General features: G+C 42.7%; 1 protein-coding gene across 2 annotated transcripts in view; it reads right to left on the minus strand.

Annotated features, from left to right (window-relative positions):
- Nucleotides 1–20,324, minus strand: part of DAB1 (DAB adaptor protein 1) — a 1,070,166-nt gene that overhangs the window by 60,615 nt on the left and 989,227 nt on the right. For both annotated transcript variants that reach the window (XM_070405218.1, XM_070405219.1), the window contains exons 7-10: nucleotides 4,540–4,671; nucleotides 3,802–3,921; nucleotides 3,313–3,351; nucleotides 1,654–1,719 (exon numbers count right to left, since the gene is read on the minus strand). In XM_070405218.1, the coding sequence (XP_070261319.1) occupies nucleotides 1,654–1,719; nucleotides 3,313–3,351; nucleotides 3,802–3,921; nucleotides 4,540–4,671 (357 nt within the window). The remainder of the gene's footprint in view (nucleotides 1–1,653; nucleotides 1,720–3,312; nucleotides 3,352–3,801; nucleotides 3,922–4,539; nucleotides 4,672–20,324) is intronic.

A 20,324-nucleotide genomic window follows, 5' to 3' on the forward strand; every position in this document is an offset into this window, starting at 1 on the left:
AGCTTTTTTATGCACTCATCTATTGATGGGAGTCTGGGTGAAAAGTGTGAAGGGGTTGACAAGTACAGACTGGTAGTTACAGTATAGTCATGGGGATGTAAAGTACAGCATAGCAAATACAATCAATGATATTGGAATAACTATGCATGCTGACAGTGGGTGCTGGAAATATCAGGAGGAACACTTTGTAAAGTATTTGACTATCGAACCACTATGCTGTACACTTGAAACTAATACAGAATAATATTGAATATAAACTGCAATTAAAAATAAAAATTAAGAAAAGGAAAAATGTGAAAAACAAAAGGTGCTCTCTCCTCAGAGGAATATTGGTTCATGGTTCCTTTGGCCCCATATTCAGGTACTGCCAGGTTGTACTTGAATATCTGCCACTGAAGACAAAGATGCAACTTATCTGTTTGAAGACAGAAACTTTGTCAGTGATGATTTTAAACAAAACCTCCAAGTACAACCTCACACTTGGATCCAATCCAGACAGATCAGGTGTATATACATAAAATGTGGGTGTCAGGGACACTGCTCCCCTGCACTGAAAAATCTGTGTATACCTTTTGACTCTCTGAAAACAGCTGTCCTTGGGCATTTATCAGGAATTGGTTCCAGGACACCAACCTCTCCCCCTCCCCCACTGGACACCAAAATTGGTGGATGCTAAGTCCCCTGTATAGAATGGCATAGATCAATGCATACAGTCAGCCCTCTGAATCTGTGGATTGCCAACCAAAAATCAAAAACAGAACAGGTATTTATTGAATGAAATCCACATATAAATGGACTCATGTAGTTTAAACCCATTGGTTCAAGGGTCAACAGTGCTTAGATTATTATTCCACAGGGCTGGTTAAAACTGAGAACTCCATGGAGCCAACATTATACTTTGGTCATTTAGAATTCCATGCATTTGATGCAAACTGAAAATCTGCTTTGTTTTTATTACACAAGTAATGTGCGCCCAAGGCAGAATAACAGACCACACAACTAAGTAAATTAAGAAAATTAAAATCACTTACGAAATACATTAAAATTGTTTCTACGTCTCTAATGTTTATATTCAAATGAGGACTGAAATTCTAATTAGTGAAAACTGGAGGTCGTCATATTTGTTTGATGTGTTGCTAGGCTGCAATTACTCAAACTCTTTGATGGAAATGCATGGGGAAGAGCATGAGCTTAGCCTTTCACACCCTTGCCTGGGTTTGATCTCAGGCCTAAATAACTGTACAACCCTGAGAAAGCTACTCAACTTCTCCGAGTCTCAGCTTCCCCTTGTAAAAGTGGAATTCGAATGCCTACTTCATCGAATACTTGTGAGAATGAAATGGATTAAAAGTGTGTTCGTGGTTTTTCACATAAGCAGACATTTAATTTAGAAAAATGGAATAGCTGATGTTTGAGTCACCTGAAAATAGTTAAGATCCATTAGAAGTTTAAACACTGTACCCAACTGGCCATTAACCACTCCATGATCAGGTATGAAAACTGCTGGTAAGTTGGAGGGAAGCCGAAAGCAGAGATATCTTAACCAGCCTGGAATGACTGCGTGGAGTGTGTGCGGAGAGAGCCCTGGTCCTTCAGACCCTGCAGAACATCTACTGTTGATGGCGCAACGCTGAGAGAGAAGCGATTTTATACCTGATAAATGTTTTCTTCCGTTTCGGGGTCACGGATTGGCTCGTGTCCAGCCTCAAACACAATGTACTATCATGCAGCGGCCAGAGAGGAAAGGTCAGAGGAAAAAGAAAGAGGGAAAAAAAGGCATTTGGAATTTAAGATACAAATCACAGTGAGCATTAAAGAAACGGGCACAAGAGAACACATCTTAGTGAGACCACGGAATTACTGAGGTACCGGTGGGCCTCGCACATTTCTGCCTTTTCTAAAGAAATCAGCAAATGGCTGGCAGTCAGTCCTTCGTGATGATTGCACGGGGCCCAGCAGCTCTTCTGGAGTCACAGCCTCCTCCCTCAGTGGCATTTGTCTCAGTACTGCCTGCCTGCGTGGCATGCTGAGTGGGAATGAAGTCTCCTGGGAATGCCTGGGTCCCAACTTTGTAAAATTTGGGTCACAGCAGTCGCCCCCGCCCCCTTTGCTCAAGGCTCAGGTTCCTAAATTAACTCTGAAGTGCTCATAAGCCCCAAATTCCCTCGTTCCATACATACCACCCGGATTTCATTCTCAGTGTTAAGCATTAGATATCAGATTGCCCATGTGCGTGTTTGGGACTCTAAAGGACAGGCCCATATCTAAAGGCCAAGGTTCTTCATTCTCTGGAGCCGGTTAGCCAAGGGCTGAGCTCGCATTGTAAACAAATCCTCGCCTCAGCATTCACTGTAAAGCAAGGGCCGTCATTAAGTGCATTTGACTTCTGTTAGTCTTATGTGCTAGATACTTCTTCCACTACAAGTTATCCATATTATGCTGCTTTTAAAAATCCATATTATCTTAATTTCAGCATAGCAGCTTTCTGTGTGAAAATATGCATTCACACCTATGCATGTGTGACACACACGTATCTAGAACCCACGTGCATCCCAGTTATAATACAAATTTCAGGTTTTCTTTTATGTCCAGCAAGTACATCTTTGGGCTTCTTTCTCTCCTTGGGAATAAGCATTTGGGGTGAGGGGTGGAGGCCACCTCTTCCCTTTTCCCTGGACCTGTTTGAGCAGAGCACATACCTGAGCCCAAGAGAAGTCATGTCTCTACACACACCTGGGCTGCAACCCTGAAGAGCATGCAGAGAAAGCTGTGGGCTGCGATGTCTCTAGGATCTCCCATTCCCTCCTCACAACAGCCCCTGGGCACCAGCCAGCTCATCAGAGGGGCGGCCTGGCTGATCAAGCTGGGAGAGACTTCCCACAGCTTTCTGAAGCTTACAAACCCAGCCTTTGGGTTTGCATTCAAATGTCGTCAGAACGTCAGTCCCCATCTCCAGTTCTTGACTCAGAGAAACCACCTCATTATTCAGTCTCTCTCATGAACTCAGAATATTCAAGAGACTCATGAAGACGTTCAGCTCCAGGATCAGACATTTACAGCTCGTGGAGGGGGCTGAGGCAAGGCAAGATGGGAAAGCACATCACCACACCCCATGTCACTGATGCTGGTCACACTTCGGCTCCTTTTCATGGAAACTGGCTCCTGTGGGGGCTGGCAACCCTCACCCTCAGAAACCACCTTGTCCCTGTCTAGGCTCTGCAGGCAGCCAATGCTTCAGGTCTCGGATGCAGTGTCTATACCACAGGCCTAGCCATTCCGGACCCTAAAAACCCGTTTGGTTTCAGAAATTACCTGGTACACAGGATCTTCAACATCCTCTTCCAGAATTGTCTACGGCAGAGCGAGGGCAGGGAAGGTGAGAGCAGAGGACATAAGGAGAGATGTGAGACTGGATTCAGAAGTTACAGGACAGTAAAGAAGCCAGTTCTGCATAGGATAGGCTGGGGGGCCATCAGATAGAAAACACACAGAAAAAAACACAACAAAACCCTTGCAGCCACCCCCACCCACTGTAACAACAGCAAGAGCAATTGTGTTTCTTTCCTTGTCCTCCCCTGATCTTCCTCTGGATTCAAGATTTCCCTTTCTCTTACATGTCTAGAATTTCAGAGAATAAGGGATCATTTCTCACGGCTCGCTTCTGAGCTAGTAATTTACACGACAGCCTTTCATCTGTATTGCTATTTGGAAGCAGGAAGAGAAGCCCTGACTGTCAGTTTTCACATCTATTTATTTTAAGCCCCAATCTTCCCTGGTACCGGGATAAACTCACAGCTATACCTGATACACAGCTTGTTCACACTGCTTATCCTTTTGTGCCTTTTTCTCCAACTCTTCTCTTTGCTTCAATTCGTAAATAAGTTGAAAGAGATCTCTCAAGTCCAGAATTACAGGTTCAGCCTGGAGTGGAAGGTGGTAAAACACATTATTCATAAGGGGATGCGCCTGAGCTGCGAAGACCCACTTCTGTGTGCGCTGGCTACAACCCACAGCTCTTCCTTTTCCCATTAAACTGAAAGCATTCCATCTTTAATTAACTCTACCTTGTTTGTATTGGTTTAGTAAATTGCATCTAGGCTAAAGTTCATTTCTCCAACTAATTATATTTGTAAATTCATAATAATCACAGGCGTAAAAGGCAATGCTTTTATTTATTAGTAATTTCAGATACAATAAAATTAGGGTAGGCCTTATGCAAAGTGGCTATTTGTTTTCTCTTATTTTCTTTTTAAATGTGGCTATGAACACAAGGAAACTTATTTGTATACTGTGCCTCCAAACCTGCTTAATCAGAAAGGAAAATAGTGAGTCCTTACAAAATACCCATTAGTAAAAACAACAACAAAACCGGATGGGCATGAGCGTGTTTTCCTGCTTCCAGGCTGTGTATCTTTTCTCGATGGGAGCCTGAGTACAGGCATCGCTGAGGCAAACATCACAGTGGGCTTCCAGAGAGCAGCAGTGGGACTGTCCCCTCAAGTCACAAGGGAAGGTGCCCTCTCTGGATGGGGTACTCACCGCCTGGGCTGTTTTTATGGCCACAAATCTGTGGTTCCCTTCCTTCCCACACACGTAGCCAAAGGCCCGGTGGTCAGTGATGTCCTTTGCAATGTAGGAAATTTCGTGAACAGCATGGTGATGCTGAAGGGCCTGCGAGAGACAAAAGAAAGAGCATCTTTGAGGGGACTTGCCCTTCGAGCTGTTAATCAATGAGAGATGCATTTCAGCTACGTGTGAACAGGCCCGCAGGGCTTGGGAAAAGCTGTTTGGTCCAGATGGAAGGAAAGAGAGCTGTGCCTGCCCGTGAGAGAGGGAGTCTCCCTTCCAAGGTCTTAGGGCTGTGACCGGAGAGGTAAACAGGGCTGCTCATACGCCGGCTGAGCGTCTGTGTGCAGGCTTCCTTCAGCCTGCCGAGCCAGTCAGCTCCGCTCAGTGGCGGAGGTTTCTGCTACATCCTTCTTCCTGACACAGCCCAGCTCGAGTTCTGGCTCGATGTGTAACACACTCACATACCAGGCGGAAGACCTACCCTGCACGGCCACAGGGGCGCCATTCACAATCAAAGAACTGTGCCTTTGCATGGCTAGGATGTTCTCACAGATGGTGACTGAGTGTCTTGAGCAACAAATCCCTTTCTCTAACTTGTCCAAAGTCACCATCTAGGCTAGATGTGGGGTCCCCCATATCTCAGGCTGTTCACGAATTGGTCCCTCTCTCTCTGTCTGCCTGTTCTTTTATCCACTGGTTCGAATCTTTTCCTCTTTCAAAGGCCATTTGAAATAGCACCACCTCTTGACACCTCCCCTGAGCAAGGCTCGCCCTCCCTCTCCCTGCAGGAACAACTCCTCCATTCTGTGTTTCCACGGAATGTCAGTCTCAGCAATGGTGAAACTCCTGATGGACTCTTCACACACAGCTCCCCGGGCACCTGCTTCCCAAGACCTTCTTCTCTGACATATTTGCCTGGTCCCTTGCCTGTCTTCCCCACTAGGTCTGTCTTCCTCATCTCTGTCACCCCAGAACCTTGCACTGTGCCTGGCCCAAGTTGTTGAATAAGGTAAACTGGGATAGCTGGTCAGTAATTTGAAAATCTTTTGAGACTGACCTCCCTGCCTTGATTGTCTAAGCTTCAACAAATAATGTTCACCATCCTGTTGGTGATAGTGACCTTTACAACCATTTGCCTATTAAGTGTATCTAAAAAAATGCTCATTAAACAGTACTCTGTGCACAGGGTTATGTATGCACCTGCTTAAGATCCTTATAACTTGAAGGGCCTTTTCATCATGCTGGCTATTAAGAAGCTTGAATTCTAGCCACTGTGTGGACATAAGGCACTCACTATATGGGCCTCAGTGCATTCCTCTATCAAATGAGATGTTTGTATCAGATCAGTGACTCCTAATCCAAAGTCCTGGACCTACTAGGTCATTAAAGGTAATAAAAAGAACTCCCAAGCAATTTTAAACATCTAAAAAACCTAAACAGAAATGAATAATTATTCCTGGTAAGACTGCACATTTCATTGTGCATGCAAATGAAAATGCCAAGTTTATTTGGGATTGTACCAGGTAGCTGTGCTCCTTAGCTAATCTTAGAGCAGATTCTCATCGGAAATTCATTATGGGTTCAAATAATTAAAATAGGAAAGTGAATGACTATCAATGCATTCTATTTTTTGGGGGGGAACACAAATCTTCCTCCTTACTGAGCCCATGGAGGAAGACATGGCACACAATGGGAACTATGTCATGAAAACATCGGGAACCACTGGACTAGATGTTCTCTAAGGTCTTGTTCTATTTCCCTGTATCCGTGAGCCATCAGAACCTCACAGCACACAACTAGCCTCTGAGGACAGTGGACATCTGCTTCTCATGCCGGTAATTACCTTAGTTCTGGACCACTGGCCCGGGTCTTCCAAAACATCTCTTCCCAGGCTGGTACCACCTTTCCAGGCTTCTGACTGTGAATCATCCCTGCAGAATCTGCTGCCACACCTTACCCTTCCCGATTCTGACCATTCACTAACCTCCGTACTCCCATTGCGAGGCTCCCTTCAGCATCATACCCTGTCCAGGTTGCCCACTGCCCACTGGACTTCATGCCTGGAGGGTGTTGTCAGTGTCCAGTATCCCTAGCCACTATAGTGGACCTCACTGTGTAATTCCAGTGGATTTCAACAAAAACAAGGTTGGTGAAGAAAGCAGTGTTTGTTAGGAGAATAATCAGAATCCATTCATCCTTGTTTTATTAAGAGCACATATTTAGCCAGCAGAAGAAAACTGCTCAAAAAGCGGTAGCTTTTTCATGGTGTTAATGATGTAAAATTGATGAGACTTATATTCACACTACGTGGGGGTATTGATTTATAGGCTTTTGTGAGCGCCAATGGTAGGCAGCAGGGGAAGTGGGAGACAAAGACTTTCTCCTCTCCCTTTCCTGAAAGTAGTCCTCTCTCTGCATAATGTGGAGGATGTTATCCACGTCTCCTATTAAATCAAAGTTTGACGACAGTAGCTTATTGATTGCCAAGTGGAATATTGCTCTAAAATTAAACCACGATTAGAAGTCTTCCTGGTGGAATTAGATTTGGCGATGATTGTGCAATAGTAACATATCACCTACGATGCAAGGCAGCAGACAGAGATGATGTAATTTACCTGAGAATCCTCATTAAGTGTTTTAAAATCAAAACATTTTTAATGCCTGATGATACCTCATGTTGCCTTGCAAAGTGTAGCTGCGTGTGTGCATAAAGTGCTTAAAGATATTTGTAACATTGTCTTTTTCCACAGTTAATTTTATGACATGTTAAAAAGGAATGCTCAGAAAGTGGCTCATTCATTTGGAAACTAAGAGTCCGTGAGGGGATGTGTCTCCACTTTCCACAACCTTAACCGTGCAGATATAATATAGACACTTGGAAATACAAATACATTAGAATCCTGCTAATCCCACAGTCGTATTATCGCATTCATCTTGGCAACTCAGAGGATCTTGCAAATACTTGTTCATTGAGCCTCAAAATTGCTTTGGGTCTTCCAGTAGATTTTATCAGCACAATCAAAGACAGTTGGAGCCTTAAACATCATCTACTTCAACTCTGAGTTTATTCATAAAAGAACTGAGAGAATTCTGGCAGGCCCCGTACTAAAACCAGGTCCTATTCTCCCTACTCAGGATGACACAGAATGAAGAAAAGGAAACAAGATTACGTAGAATCAAGGCCTCCTTTTCTTAGACTACTGGCTCCCTAGTCAGGTCAAGGGCACACGCCTTGGCTGCAGGCTTGGTCCCCGGCCCCCGTCGCGGTGCATGTGAGAGGCAACCAGTTGATGTGTCTCTCTCACAAAACCATGACCCCTGACAAACTGGGATGAAAAAGGGATTGATTACTGGATAGGGAAGCTCAGCTGAGGCTGTTCTGGATTTCAGCAGGTATCTGAGGTCAGAGAAGGTCATAAATCAGGTCTGAGTAAAGGCCAGCTATAAGGATCTTAAAGAAAAAGGACAAGCCAGCATGATCTGGAAGTCGCTCTCGGAAGCCCGGCTCTCCATGGGAAGATGAGGTGAGGGAGAGAAGCATTGCTTCATCCCAGGTTTCCGTGGGGAGTTCCTGGGACCTCAAGGGTTGTTCTGGAAGTATCTGAAATTTCCGGGCTTGAGGGGAATGGGGAGGATTCTGGTCATCCTTCTTCCACATCTCTTTTGAAAACACAATTTTTGTTTTGGAAAAACTTAGTCTAGATATTAAAGCACTGCCAAAAATCAAAGCCAGTTTCAGGTTTTAAAAATAGAGGCTTTACCCTGGCTGGTGTGGCTAAGTTGGTTGGGTATTGCCCCATGAACCAAAGGGCTGCTGGTTCGATTCCCAGTCAGGGCACAGGCCTGGGTTGCAGGCTCTATCCTTGCTAGGGGGAGTGCAGGAGGCAGCCAATTGATGTTTTGCTCTCATGTCAATGTTTCTCTCTCCCTCTCCCTCTCCCTTCCTCTCTCTCTCTCTCTCTCTCTCAAAAATCAATAAAAATTCTTAACAAAAAAGAGTCTTCAAGAACACCCCATCTCTCTGCCACAGCTTTACTTACTCTTCCTGCTCAGAACCCTCTGCATTACTTTGTGGATGAAAATTGTTACTGAACAATTCCAAGGGCAATTCAGAGATCAAACTCCTCAATCCAGTCTGATCTTCCTTTTGTGAGTGAACTTCAGGGTAACCTTGGCTGCAGATAATTTAAAGAACTCATCGCTCCCACTTCAGGGTCTGTACTTTCCCTGTGCCATTGGTCACGCTGTGCCATTGGTCATGCTGATCTCGCTCTTCAGTCCTGACTCACACTTCATCGACTCCACATAACTACATCACATCTATGCTTCGAGGCCTGGCTCCCACATCCTGCTCATCCATGACTGTCCCATTCCCCTTAGTCGTAATACCTGTCCCTAGATCTCATTGCATTGCATTTGTTCTTCTATCTGGGATGCTTCATACTTCTTAATTTTGTTTCACATTTATCCATTCATCCAGTATTTCACACCATATGTATTTCTTGAGAAGCTGTTATGTTCCAGGTCTCATACTAAGTGCTACATCTATCCAGATGATTAAAATGGAGTCCCTCCCTCAAGGACCTAATAATCGCATAACACAGAGAAGCAAAGACACTACAGCAAGACAAGATTTATAATAAATGTGTGAGTAGGATGTTACTTGGGGTCAGAGTACGAATGAGGAATGGCATCAGAGAAGTTTTGACAAAGGAGCTGACCTTGAACCCAACATCAAAGGATAAAAGGGGAGCCCCCAGAAAATTAGGGGAAAGAGCATCCTAGGCAGAAAGAACTAAGCATGCAAAACCTCTAGGTCCCAAGAACATACTTTCTCTCCACTATGGGGATGTGAGCTCCTAAAAAGAAAGATTGATTTCTGGTCCTCCTCAATCTTATCCTAGCTCCTAATACTGTTCCTTTTGAACAATAATGCTTGATAATGTTTGATACATTTTTTTAAAAAAGAAGAAAGGAAGAACCAAGCATCTGAAGACATACATTGCACAAGGTAGTTGCTCAATAAATGTTCAATGAATGATTGAATCAGATTAATTCAAGACATTTCACACAGGATTCATTTTGTGAACAGAGGGTTTCATATCTGATCATCACTAAATCTTTTTTTTTTCATTAGCATTTCCATGAGCCATTTACCAATGTTTAAATGAAGTATCAAATTGTTTGGAGGGTTACCATCTGACAGAATAAATTACAGAGAAGACTTAATTTGTACCATGGTTCAATACAGCCAATTAAATACAGTATGGATTAGAAAGTCATCAGCTCAGACTTTACCACTAGCTTTTTGTAAAGAATAAATTCTACTCCATTTAGCCTTCATATTATTATTGTGTGTGTGTATGTGTATGTATGTATGCATATGAGTAGGCAAAACTATTCACAGGAAAAATACCCACCAGGATTCCAGTGAGTTAAAAACAAAACAAAACAAAATAAAAAAGCAAGTATGCAGATAGACACAATAAAAACAGACATATAGAAAAATACACTCCTTCACATTATAGGCAATTACAGTAGTTAAAACCTCACAAGACAAAAGCTCATTATAAAGGCCTTTCTCTCTTCTAACATATTTTTGGATGTGTTTGCTGCATCACAGTGCCAATGAGGCTGGGAGGCAACCTCTGTACCAGCCCCAGACACCCCATCATCACATGCTATATGGAGAAGGTCAGAGTGAATTCTTCCCAGAGTTCCCATCCTAAGATCTTCCAGAAGTTTTACTCAAGAACTAGACTAAATTTCCAAATACCCTAGCCTCTAGCTGAGGAGGCAATGTGATAACAGAAGAAAGAATATGGACTCTGGAACCAGAGAGAACACACTTCAAATCTAAGCTCTTTCCTTTATCAGATGTGTAGCATTGGGTACATCACTCTAACTTTTTGTACCTTATTTTCTCTCCTTTTATAATATAAAGAATGATTTAGAACCTAAAAGGTTGTTGAAAATATTACACTGATTCATATAAACTATATCAGATATTAATGAAATGCCATCACCTTCCCCACCAAAAAAAGAGAAAATAAAGGTTCCCACTCAGTGTTGACAAAAGTGTAGGGAAACAGGTATTTCCTTGGGCTCCTGGTTTTCTGTGTACAATGGGGATAATAGTAGTGCCTCTCTGTGGTCCTGTTAGGAGGATTAATGAGTGAGTATATGTAAATGGCCTGGAAGGGTGCAAAGCTCATAGTAAGAGCTATGTAAGTGTTGGCCATTATGGTGATTTTTGTTATTTGTTGAAGTGTGATTTAGTGCAACTTTTCTGGAGGGCAGACCGGCTGTATGTTTTAAAGCCTTGAAAACATGCATAAACTTTGACCCTATGAATCTTCTTGTAGAAATTCAATTATCTGTAAATAATGTAAGATGTGGGCAAAGATTTGGATGCAAGATATTCCCCGAAGTGCTATTAGACCAGTGAAAAATTAGAAATGCTGAACATTAACTGACTGGTTGAAGAAATTGCATTTCTCTATACGATGAAATAATACGCAGTCACTGAAAGTCATCTTGGGGACATAATTTATTTTTTGTGGTGGAAGTATAATCATAATATCTTGTTGAATGAATCAAAAGCATACCATAAAATAGTATATTTAATATACTCCTGTTTTTAAAAATAAAAGTATGCATTTCCATGTGTATGTGTTTGTGTGTGTGTATGAAAAATCTGGAAATGTATCCAATACAATCTTAACAAGGGTTCTTTCAAGTGGTGGATTACTACTGATTTTTAAAAATCTCGCTTCTTCCTTATTTATAACTAGAGGCCAGGTGCAGAAATTCGTGCACAGGTGGGGTTCCTTGGCCTGGCTGGTGATGGCAATCGAGTCAATTGGGGCCGGCCAGGGTGAGGGACCACAGGAGGTTGGCTGACTCTGGGAGGGTGGCTTTGTGAGCGCAGCGACTGACCAACAGGGGGCATCGCCTGTGTTGAGAGTCTGCCCCCTGGTGGTCAGTGCATGTCATTGTGACCAGTTGACCTATCTATATATAGATAATTTTTAAAAATTTTATACTGATTTATACTAACTATATAAAATACTAATATGTATTAAAATTCTAACAAATATTAAAGAAAAATTCACAATGCTTTGTCTTTCATATTTGAATTTGGTGAATTTAGTGTGCGCACCATCATTCATTTCTACAACCAGCCTTGAGCTTCCATCCTTCTCACCCCCCAATAATCAAGTCTTGTCATTTTCACTCCCAAACACCTTTGACCTTGGCCATTCCTTTCTATCTCCACCACCAGACCTAGGTCATAGCCATGATTTCTGGCCTGGATTCACACAGTAGCCCCAGACCCTACTCATCCACTTTTTCTAATAGTTACACCAGAGTGTGAAGGGACTGAGGGAAAATATGCCAGATTTAATTAGGTCAATCTCATAGGCTTAAACCATATTACAAGTTCCTCATTGCTTTTAGGGTAAAACCAAAAGTTTACCAAGCTATGGAAAATATAAAATAGGCAAAAACCTTTGCCAGGGCCCCTGCCTGACCTCTCGTGACCTGGCCTTGTTTCCCCCCATCTGGCCATTCTCCAGTTCCTCAGAAGCATCATACTTCCACCCCAGGTTTTTGAACATGCTAGTCCATCTGCCTGGAAAGCTCAGCTCTTTCTCCTTCAGACCTCAGGACAGATGTCTGTTCTCAAAAGTGCCCCTGAATTTCCTCCAGAGACCTGGTCCCCAAACTGCAAGACCTCTCAGCTTTCCGGATTTCCCAAGTGGGCCACATACATAGAGTCAGCTCCAGGGCGGTGGCAGCAACAATATCTTTTTTTCTCATCTTCTTATCCTTAGTGCTTCTTGACATTTGGCCGCAAGCATTTTCGCTACACAACTAATTGGCCAGAAGGAAATTTTGTCATTAAAGATAAAATAAAAAATAAAAGAGGAACATTAAAAATGACACGACAAAACAAACTATTAATAATGTGATTTAAAAACGACTATTGCAAAAAATATCTTTAAGGTCTTTTGTTCATAGCATTATACATTTTTTTTGGACTTGATTCGTTTCTTTGTTCGGCAATGCACTTTCCCTTTTTTGCTTCAATTTCTTCCTTCATTAAGAGAGGTATCAGTTTCCAACTAAAAATATAATTAATGCTCTCACAGACTGTTGTAAATTAGTAGTTGCCTATTTTACGTTTTCTGTAGCTTGGTAAACTTTTGGTTTTAATGGGTAGGAGGGGATAATATGTTCACCAAAGGATTTGCAATCTGTGTTATCATTTTCAAGCTTAGTATGCAATCTGACTCAACATGTAGGCTTGCAATCTGGTTTACACATAGTTGTCATCATGCACTATTTTAAGACCACCACATCTCCTCGTCACTGTATAGCCCATTATGAAGGCTCAGCTTGATAAAATATAATGGAGACATGACACCAAACTGACAGCCAGCTTACATACATTAAATCTGCCAAAAGCAAATCAAACTGTCAACCAGCTATCTTATATTTCACGGTGAATCATCTTATGGCCAATTAATTGTACCACAAAAATGTTTGCAGTGAAAATGCAAAGATGTTTATAGCAAAGATATTTGTGGCGAATATACCGGAGGTGATCCTGAACATTAAGTATGGTGCCTAACGTACAGTAGGAATTCAGTACGTATATATTTTTATTATGGTGAAGATACATACGTTTACCATTTTAAGTTTATAGTTCTGTGGTATTAAGTAGATTCATATTGTTCTGCAACATCACCGCCATCTCTGTCCAGAACTTTCTCATCTTCCCCAACAGACCATCCACCATTAAACACTAACTCCCCTTCCCTCCTTTGCCCCCAACCCTGGCGACCACATTCTACTTTCTATCTCTTTGAGACTGCCATATTTAAATGAATATTTTGAATGAATGAATGTCAATAGGATCTTGAGTCCAAGTCTTCCCTGAAACACACACCCCCAGCCTCACTGACTCTTTGCTTATTTGTGCCTCTGTTTCCCTCTCCAGTCTTCCTTTCCTCAGCTGTGAAAATAAGGAGATTGGATCCAATAAATTCTCATGTCCTTATTTGCTCTCGACACTTCTTTAAATCCTTTTAAAGTTTTATAACAAGATGACAGCTATAAAAGACAGCTTCTTAGTCACTCTCTACACACATGTCATAAACACACGGCACTGGAAGATGGGACTGAAGCCCTGACCTAAAAATAGAGAGATGAACCAGTTAACCAGCTGAGAGCGTCCTAGACCCATGATTTTGGTTTAAATTTGTCTAACAGGCCAAGTGGAGCCAGGTGTGCTTCATCAATTAGCAATCACCAGAGTGACAACGAAGCAGATTTCAGTGCAGGAGATGTAAAAACCACGTTAAACAGAAAACAGGCTTCTATGTGAAACACTAATTTCCTAACACTGGAGTTCAATCCAAACTCCATGTCTCATGACCTACGATGTGGCTACAGCATAGCCACAGTTGGTGGTGGGCTGGCCTAGCTGTCTGCTCTCACTCCATTCTCATTCCTCCCCCAAAGCCCTTAGGTACAAGGGTACACTAGGCCCCAGAGATGGTTTAATATGCAGTTAGAGCTCTCAAAAGTCCACAGTGGTGTGTGTGTGTGTGTGTGTGTGTGTGTGTATGTGTGTGTGTATATGTGTGTGTATGTGTGTATGTGTGTGTATGTGTGTATGTGTGTGTATGTGTGTGTATGTGTATGTGTGTGTATGTGTGTGTATGTGTGTGTATGTGTATGTGTGTGTGTATGTGTGTATATGTGTATGTGTGTGTGTGTGTGTGTGTGTGTGTGTGAAGGCAGGCGGGGGGCTTCTTTTCTGCTACATACTCAGAGTAGTTTGTACATTGTGCTGTTTTGTCCCCACCTCCAAAGGCATGAAGTGTGATGGAAGGATCTGAATCTCAGCTTTGAGGCCATGGGCGAGTCATCTTATCTACTGGGCCTTAGTTTTTTCACCTACAAAATGGGAACAATCCCTCCCTTACAGAGATGTGAGGAAGATTACTTGACATGCCTAGCAGTGTATCTGGTAGATGGTAGGCTCTTAATACCTTGGATGTTATCTCAGGCAACCTAAAGTTATCAATGTAATGGCTACGTTACATAGTGTTCAATTGTCAAGCATGATTCCCTCAGGTGAGGTCTTCCTTAGAGCGGACAGGATAATAGTTTAGGAGTAGCCAAAGGGTGGTGGGAAAGAGAAAGAGCTAAGAGTTCAAGAGAGAGTTTCAAACTTTATAGCCTCATCTAAGAACCTGGGCCTCCTGATCCAGATAAATTTAACCCTGTAGTTTCCAGTTATATAAATCAGTGAATTCCTTCTGTTGTGTAAGACTGAGGTGAGTTTCATATTACTTGCAAACCAAGAGCTTTTCAAACAACACAATAATCATCGTTATCCTTATTTTAGACAACAGAAGACAGTCTCAAAAAGAAATTACTTGCCCAAGAAATATCAGGCTAACAAGGGCTTTCCGAAAGTCTCATGGACACGCAAGGCTATGCCTTGTTTATTGTTAGTAGTAATTAATATTGGAATTGAAATTTTGAATTTGCTTTGGTTACATATTAGTATAAAATAAATGCATAGTATTAGAAAGCAAGATTTTCAGTGCAAGAAAAATGATATGCAAATATAAAATTAAGAAATGACCTAATCATTTTACATTTTAATTGGAAATATCAATATGAACTCATGATTTAAAAACTATATTCCTAGCACTGTTCACAGGAAGTACCTAGAAACAATGAAACCCCAGCAGCAAGGAGCACACCTAACATGGCTATTTATTATCTACCTGTCTATTCATTGATCACTTAACCTCTCTAGAGAGAGAGTCGGAGAAAGCAAATATGGCAAAAGGTAAAGTTTTCTGTTTATTTAAATGTTTTCATAAAAATATGTTGGAGAAAACATAAATCTTAGCATGCTCCCTTCTCTACCTCCCATTCCCTCTTCCTCTCTCTGAGAACAGGAGAAATCAAGGCACTGATCACTTCAAAGACTTAATTGCAAGTAGGATGCAGACAAAAGGCTTTTATCAGTTCCATCAGGTAACCCCTGGTCCAACACAGAAGGTCGTTTAGTGGCTTAGAAGTTCTTAAAGTTAGAGTTTTCTTTGTCCTTGCATTCCTATGGCATAAATAAACACCAGTCAGTACTTTTCTATTTTCTACAGCCACATATTTAATAGTTCAGGTTGACTAAATGTGAGAAAAATTTACACTTCTGAAACTCTGGGGGAAAAAATATCCCAAACTTGGACGATTCTACAAATATGCATAAGGATTCAGATTTTATTTTTATTATATTAAAAAAGGGTATGATTCAGAGAGTGCCGACTATATGCTAGGCATCCTTCCAAGTCCTCTACATACAGAATCTCCATTTATTTCATTCACCCAACAGCCTTCCATGTCACTTCCCTGCTTGTACTGCTGAGGTAACAGCGAGGTTGAGTACTTGCCCAGGTCACACTGCTGATAAAAGGTAGACCCGGGGACAGCTGCAGACCCAGGAAGCCTCTGTGCACTTGAGCACAATTTTGAATGTATCTTAACTGCCTATATTTTTCACGCTCCTCAAATTCTTATTTTTATTTCTGTTACTTCCGCATGAAGAATCCTAATAACCATTGTAGGTGTTCAGTAATGTAACCAATGATTTCAACATTTTAGCTTATGGTGTAAAATTTCTACAGCAAGTAGGTAAATGAGTGTGAATGAATGGAAATGAAACAGCATGTTTTGCCACAAGTCACTGCAGAAATGAGGTGATTATATTTAATGGAAAATTACTTTCTGCATTGTAACCAGTCTGAAATTAACCTCCGCCTTGGTCACAGTGAAGCCTTGCATGCCAGACAGAAACTTACCAAAAAAATGAATGGACTAAAATGAAGCCAACAGGAAGAGTGCTAGATTAGAGGTGAGAAGGCTGGGATTCCAGGTCGAGCCGTCTTTATTTATAAATTAAGGTGGTGGTAAATATGGATTCTAAGATCCCTTTTTTATTAAAACACTTGGGTTCTAAGGAAACACATGACTGTGGATTAGACACAGGCCAGCATCTGAAATCCAGGTCTGTGCTATTTGTGTCACCTTAGACAAATCACCCAGCATCTCTGAACCTGGGTGTCCCATATATACTCCATTCGATTGGGGTGAGAACTAAATAAAATCATGCTGCTAAAATTCTTAGTATCCTGCCTGGCACCTAGTGATGCTTAATAAACGGCAGTTCCTCTCCAGATCAAAGATTCTGTTATCTCAATTGTCAGTTATTTTTCCATGTTGAATTGTGCCCTCCCAAAATCTGTATGTTGACGTCCTTAAAATCAGTACTTCAGAATGTGACCTTCCTTGGAAATAGGGATCTTATAGATTAACTAGCAGCCTAATGCACAAAATTTGTGCAAGGGGCTTGGCCCTCACAGCCCCAGATGCTTTGGCTGGCCCTCGCAGCCCAGCTTCATCTGGAAGGTCGTCCAGATGGTCGTCTGGAAGGATGTCCGGACAGTCGTTCAGCTGTTCGGTCTAATTAGCATAATAGCTCTTTATTATATAGGATTAGTTAAAATTAGGTCATATTAGAATAGGGTGTTGCCTCTAACACAATAGGACTGGTGTCTTCATAGAAAGAGGAAATTGGACACAGCCACATGCACAAGGAGAATGCCTGGCAGATATGAAGGCCGAGATTGGAGTGATGTGTCTAGAGGTCAAGGAACACCAAAGATGGCCAGCAAACCACCAGACACAAGGAGAGAGGCATGAGACAGATCCATCTCACAGTCCTCAGAAGGCATCAACCTTGCCAGAACCTTCACCTCAGACTTCTCGCTTCTCAGGACTCTGAGACAATAAGCCACTCAGTTGTGATCATCTGTTGCGGTCGTCTTAGGAAAGGAATGCAGTCATCTCCTTAGTTTCATCTCCAGATATCTTCATTTGAGGAGTTTGCCAAGAGAATACAGGGATGAAACAACAGATTCTTAGGTATCTAGTCTTGTCTTTATTCCCTTGGTGAGCCTTAATTTTCTTGTCTCTAAAATGAGGGGCAGGACTGGTCCCAGCCAGCTCTGCTCTGCTTTTCAATGCAGGACAGCAAACCTTTTAGTTTCCCTATTACCGTTGGACCTGGCTACTTAAATCAGAGCTGGGTGTAGTGCAGCGCTGTGCAATTTATAGCCACATCTATCCAATTACTTCCCATTTAGTGCTGTGCAGCATTTCCCCACATGTGCCGCCAGACCATTGGCATAGTGGGCTGAGCTCTGAGTACCAGGCTCAGTTGTTTTTCTTACACTAATTGGCCCCATGATTTGTTAGGTTGTTACCATGGAAAATGAACTGTCAGTAAAAGAATTTAGCACAAAGTTGTCCCCTCATTGAAAATGTGCCGAACACCATCTCCTTCAACTCACCATAGGGTCTCAGAGGGAAACATTGGCATGAACTAATATATTCTAACCCCTCACTCTATCTTTTCCTTGTTAGAGGTGAGAAGACTGAGCCTCAGAGGGGTTAAGCAATGTGCCCCACCACTGTTTAATCAATGTGTTCGGAGCTGGTGCTAAACATCAGTGTGATTGCAAACTTCATGCCCATTTTTCTACATCAGATCATCTCCTTCAGGACAGTGATGGCCAGCCAGGTTCTGCCCAGATCTCTGCTCATGTATCCCTCCTTCTTATTCTTCCTGGAATATATTTTCATCTCTGTGCCAGACTCAGAGACAGCTGCACCCAGGGCACAGGTGAGGAGGTCTGGCTTAGTCGCTCAGTGCTTCCTACATAAAATACCACCAGCTATTGGCCTGGCTGTGACATGCCCCCAGACTCAATTCTAGTAACGGGGCTCCTCTGTGTCAGGCACTGTGGTGGGGGCTGGCAATACAACACTAGAGCTGGTCAGATCCTTGCCTGTAAGGAGCTCATATTCTCTATGGAGACAGTGGGTTAGGTACCTTTGTTTACTATTTTCCAAGAAACCCATTCCCTTTCTTCCTAATGCATATCACAGTCTGTAATTATCCCTTCTCTTGCATGAACTCCCTGGTTAATATCTGTCTCCTCCATCAGTCTGCGGAGACTAGGAAAGAAATCCCATGCCCGTTCCTGGCTCACCACTGCTTCCCCAGCACCAGCACAGTGACAGACACTGTGGGGCTCAGTGATGATTTGTGGAATGAATAAGTGAATATTGTGCTCAGGCTATACCAAAGGTAAGAACAGGGTAGGCATGGAGCCCTGAGTGGACTCAATTCATAGGACTTGACCAGGTAAAAATTAGAGACCATGGGGGTAGTAGGTTTCAAGACACCTCACCCAGAGGCATAACAAAGACATGGGAAGCTATAGAATAGCATTTTATAGATTGGGAACTGCAATCACATTGGGATTACTGGACCATAACACGCTAGGCATAAAGTGGCAGTGAGAAGGCAGGCAGGGGCGAGGGATGCAGGATTTTTAAGGCCTGGTTAGAAAATTGGGGTGGTGCCCTGACTGGTGTGGCTCAGTTGGTTGGAGCATTGTCCCATACACCAAAGGCTGGCAGATTAGATTTCTGGTGAAGGCAAACACCCAGGTTGTGGGTTCGATCCCAGGTCAGGATGCATACAAGAGGCAACTGATTGATGTTTCTCTCTCACATTAATGTTTCTCTCTCTCTCTCTCTCTCTCTCTCTCTCTCCCTCTCTCTCTCTCTTTCTCTCTCTCTCTCTCTCAATCAATTTTAAAATATTAGGGTGGTGGTGAAATGGCTAGCTCCTTTGTACTCCACTCTGCTGTTATTCTCAACTGCAGTAGAGCCTTTCAACAGGCTGCAGAGGGCCCCATCTCCCAGCCTCCATGAGAGGTTGGATGAACATCAGTTGGTAAACCCATGTGATTTTAATGTGAACTAACCTCACCTGCCCACCTTTTCTAATTTTTCTAAACTGCTCTGCACAGGTCTGGGCTGTCTGCACAAGCTCCCGCTATTCCCTCTTCCTCATTTTCCCATTTATGCAGTCCTGCTGCATAAATCCTACTGGAGCTCAGCTCTTTCCCCTACTGTCAGTTAAATAAAATAGGTTTCCACCACTTTAATGTCCAGCTGTGTTTGTCCCTGACAGCACACCAGCAATGCAATCTCTACTATAGTAAGGCCCAGGCTCTGAGCCTTTAGGCACCACCTCAGCTGTTAGGACCCTGGAAGGGGAGGCAGTCTGGGGGCCCCAGAAGGAGTATGGACAGTACTTAAGAGCACAGGTGCAAAGACCGGCTCCTCCATCACAAGGTGTGACATCTGGGTTCGTCACTTCCCCTTCCTGTGACTTTGCTTTCTCACCTGTATAATGGAAATCACTGTGTCCATCTCACGAGAGTGCTTATGAGAATTATATGAGTGAACACATGGTGCCCAGAGCACAGGAAGTGCGTAATAAATGTGATATTGTCATCTCCAAGTCACTCAAAGCACAGCCTATGAAGTACCACCTTTTCTGTTTATGCAACATATAAGTCCTCCCCTAACACATGTCCTGGGGCACAGTCAGCACTTAACTAATATCTGTTGAGCCAATGACTTAATGTTAGAAATGCTCACCTAGGCTGTTATCATTCACTCCCACGTGCTTGTCCCAGAACTGGGCTGTGACTGCTGGGTGTGGCACCCTTGAGTGCACCTGCCCGAGGTACGGAGTTGCACATTCTATAACATGAGGCAGATGAAGACGTGAGCGAGTCCTCGTGACG

This window comes from Myotis yumanensis, unplaced genomic scaffold (assembly GCF_028538775.1).
Source record: "Myotis yumanensis isolate MYYU_CA2020_CCGP unplaced genomic scaffold, mMyoYum1.0.hap1 SCAF_2, whole genome shotgun sequence".
Taxonomy (NCBI): domain Eukaryota; kingdom Metazoa; phylum Chordata; class Mammalia; order Chiroptera; family Vespertilionidae; genus Myotis; species Myotis yumanensis.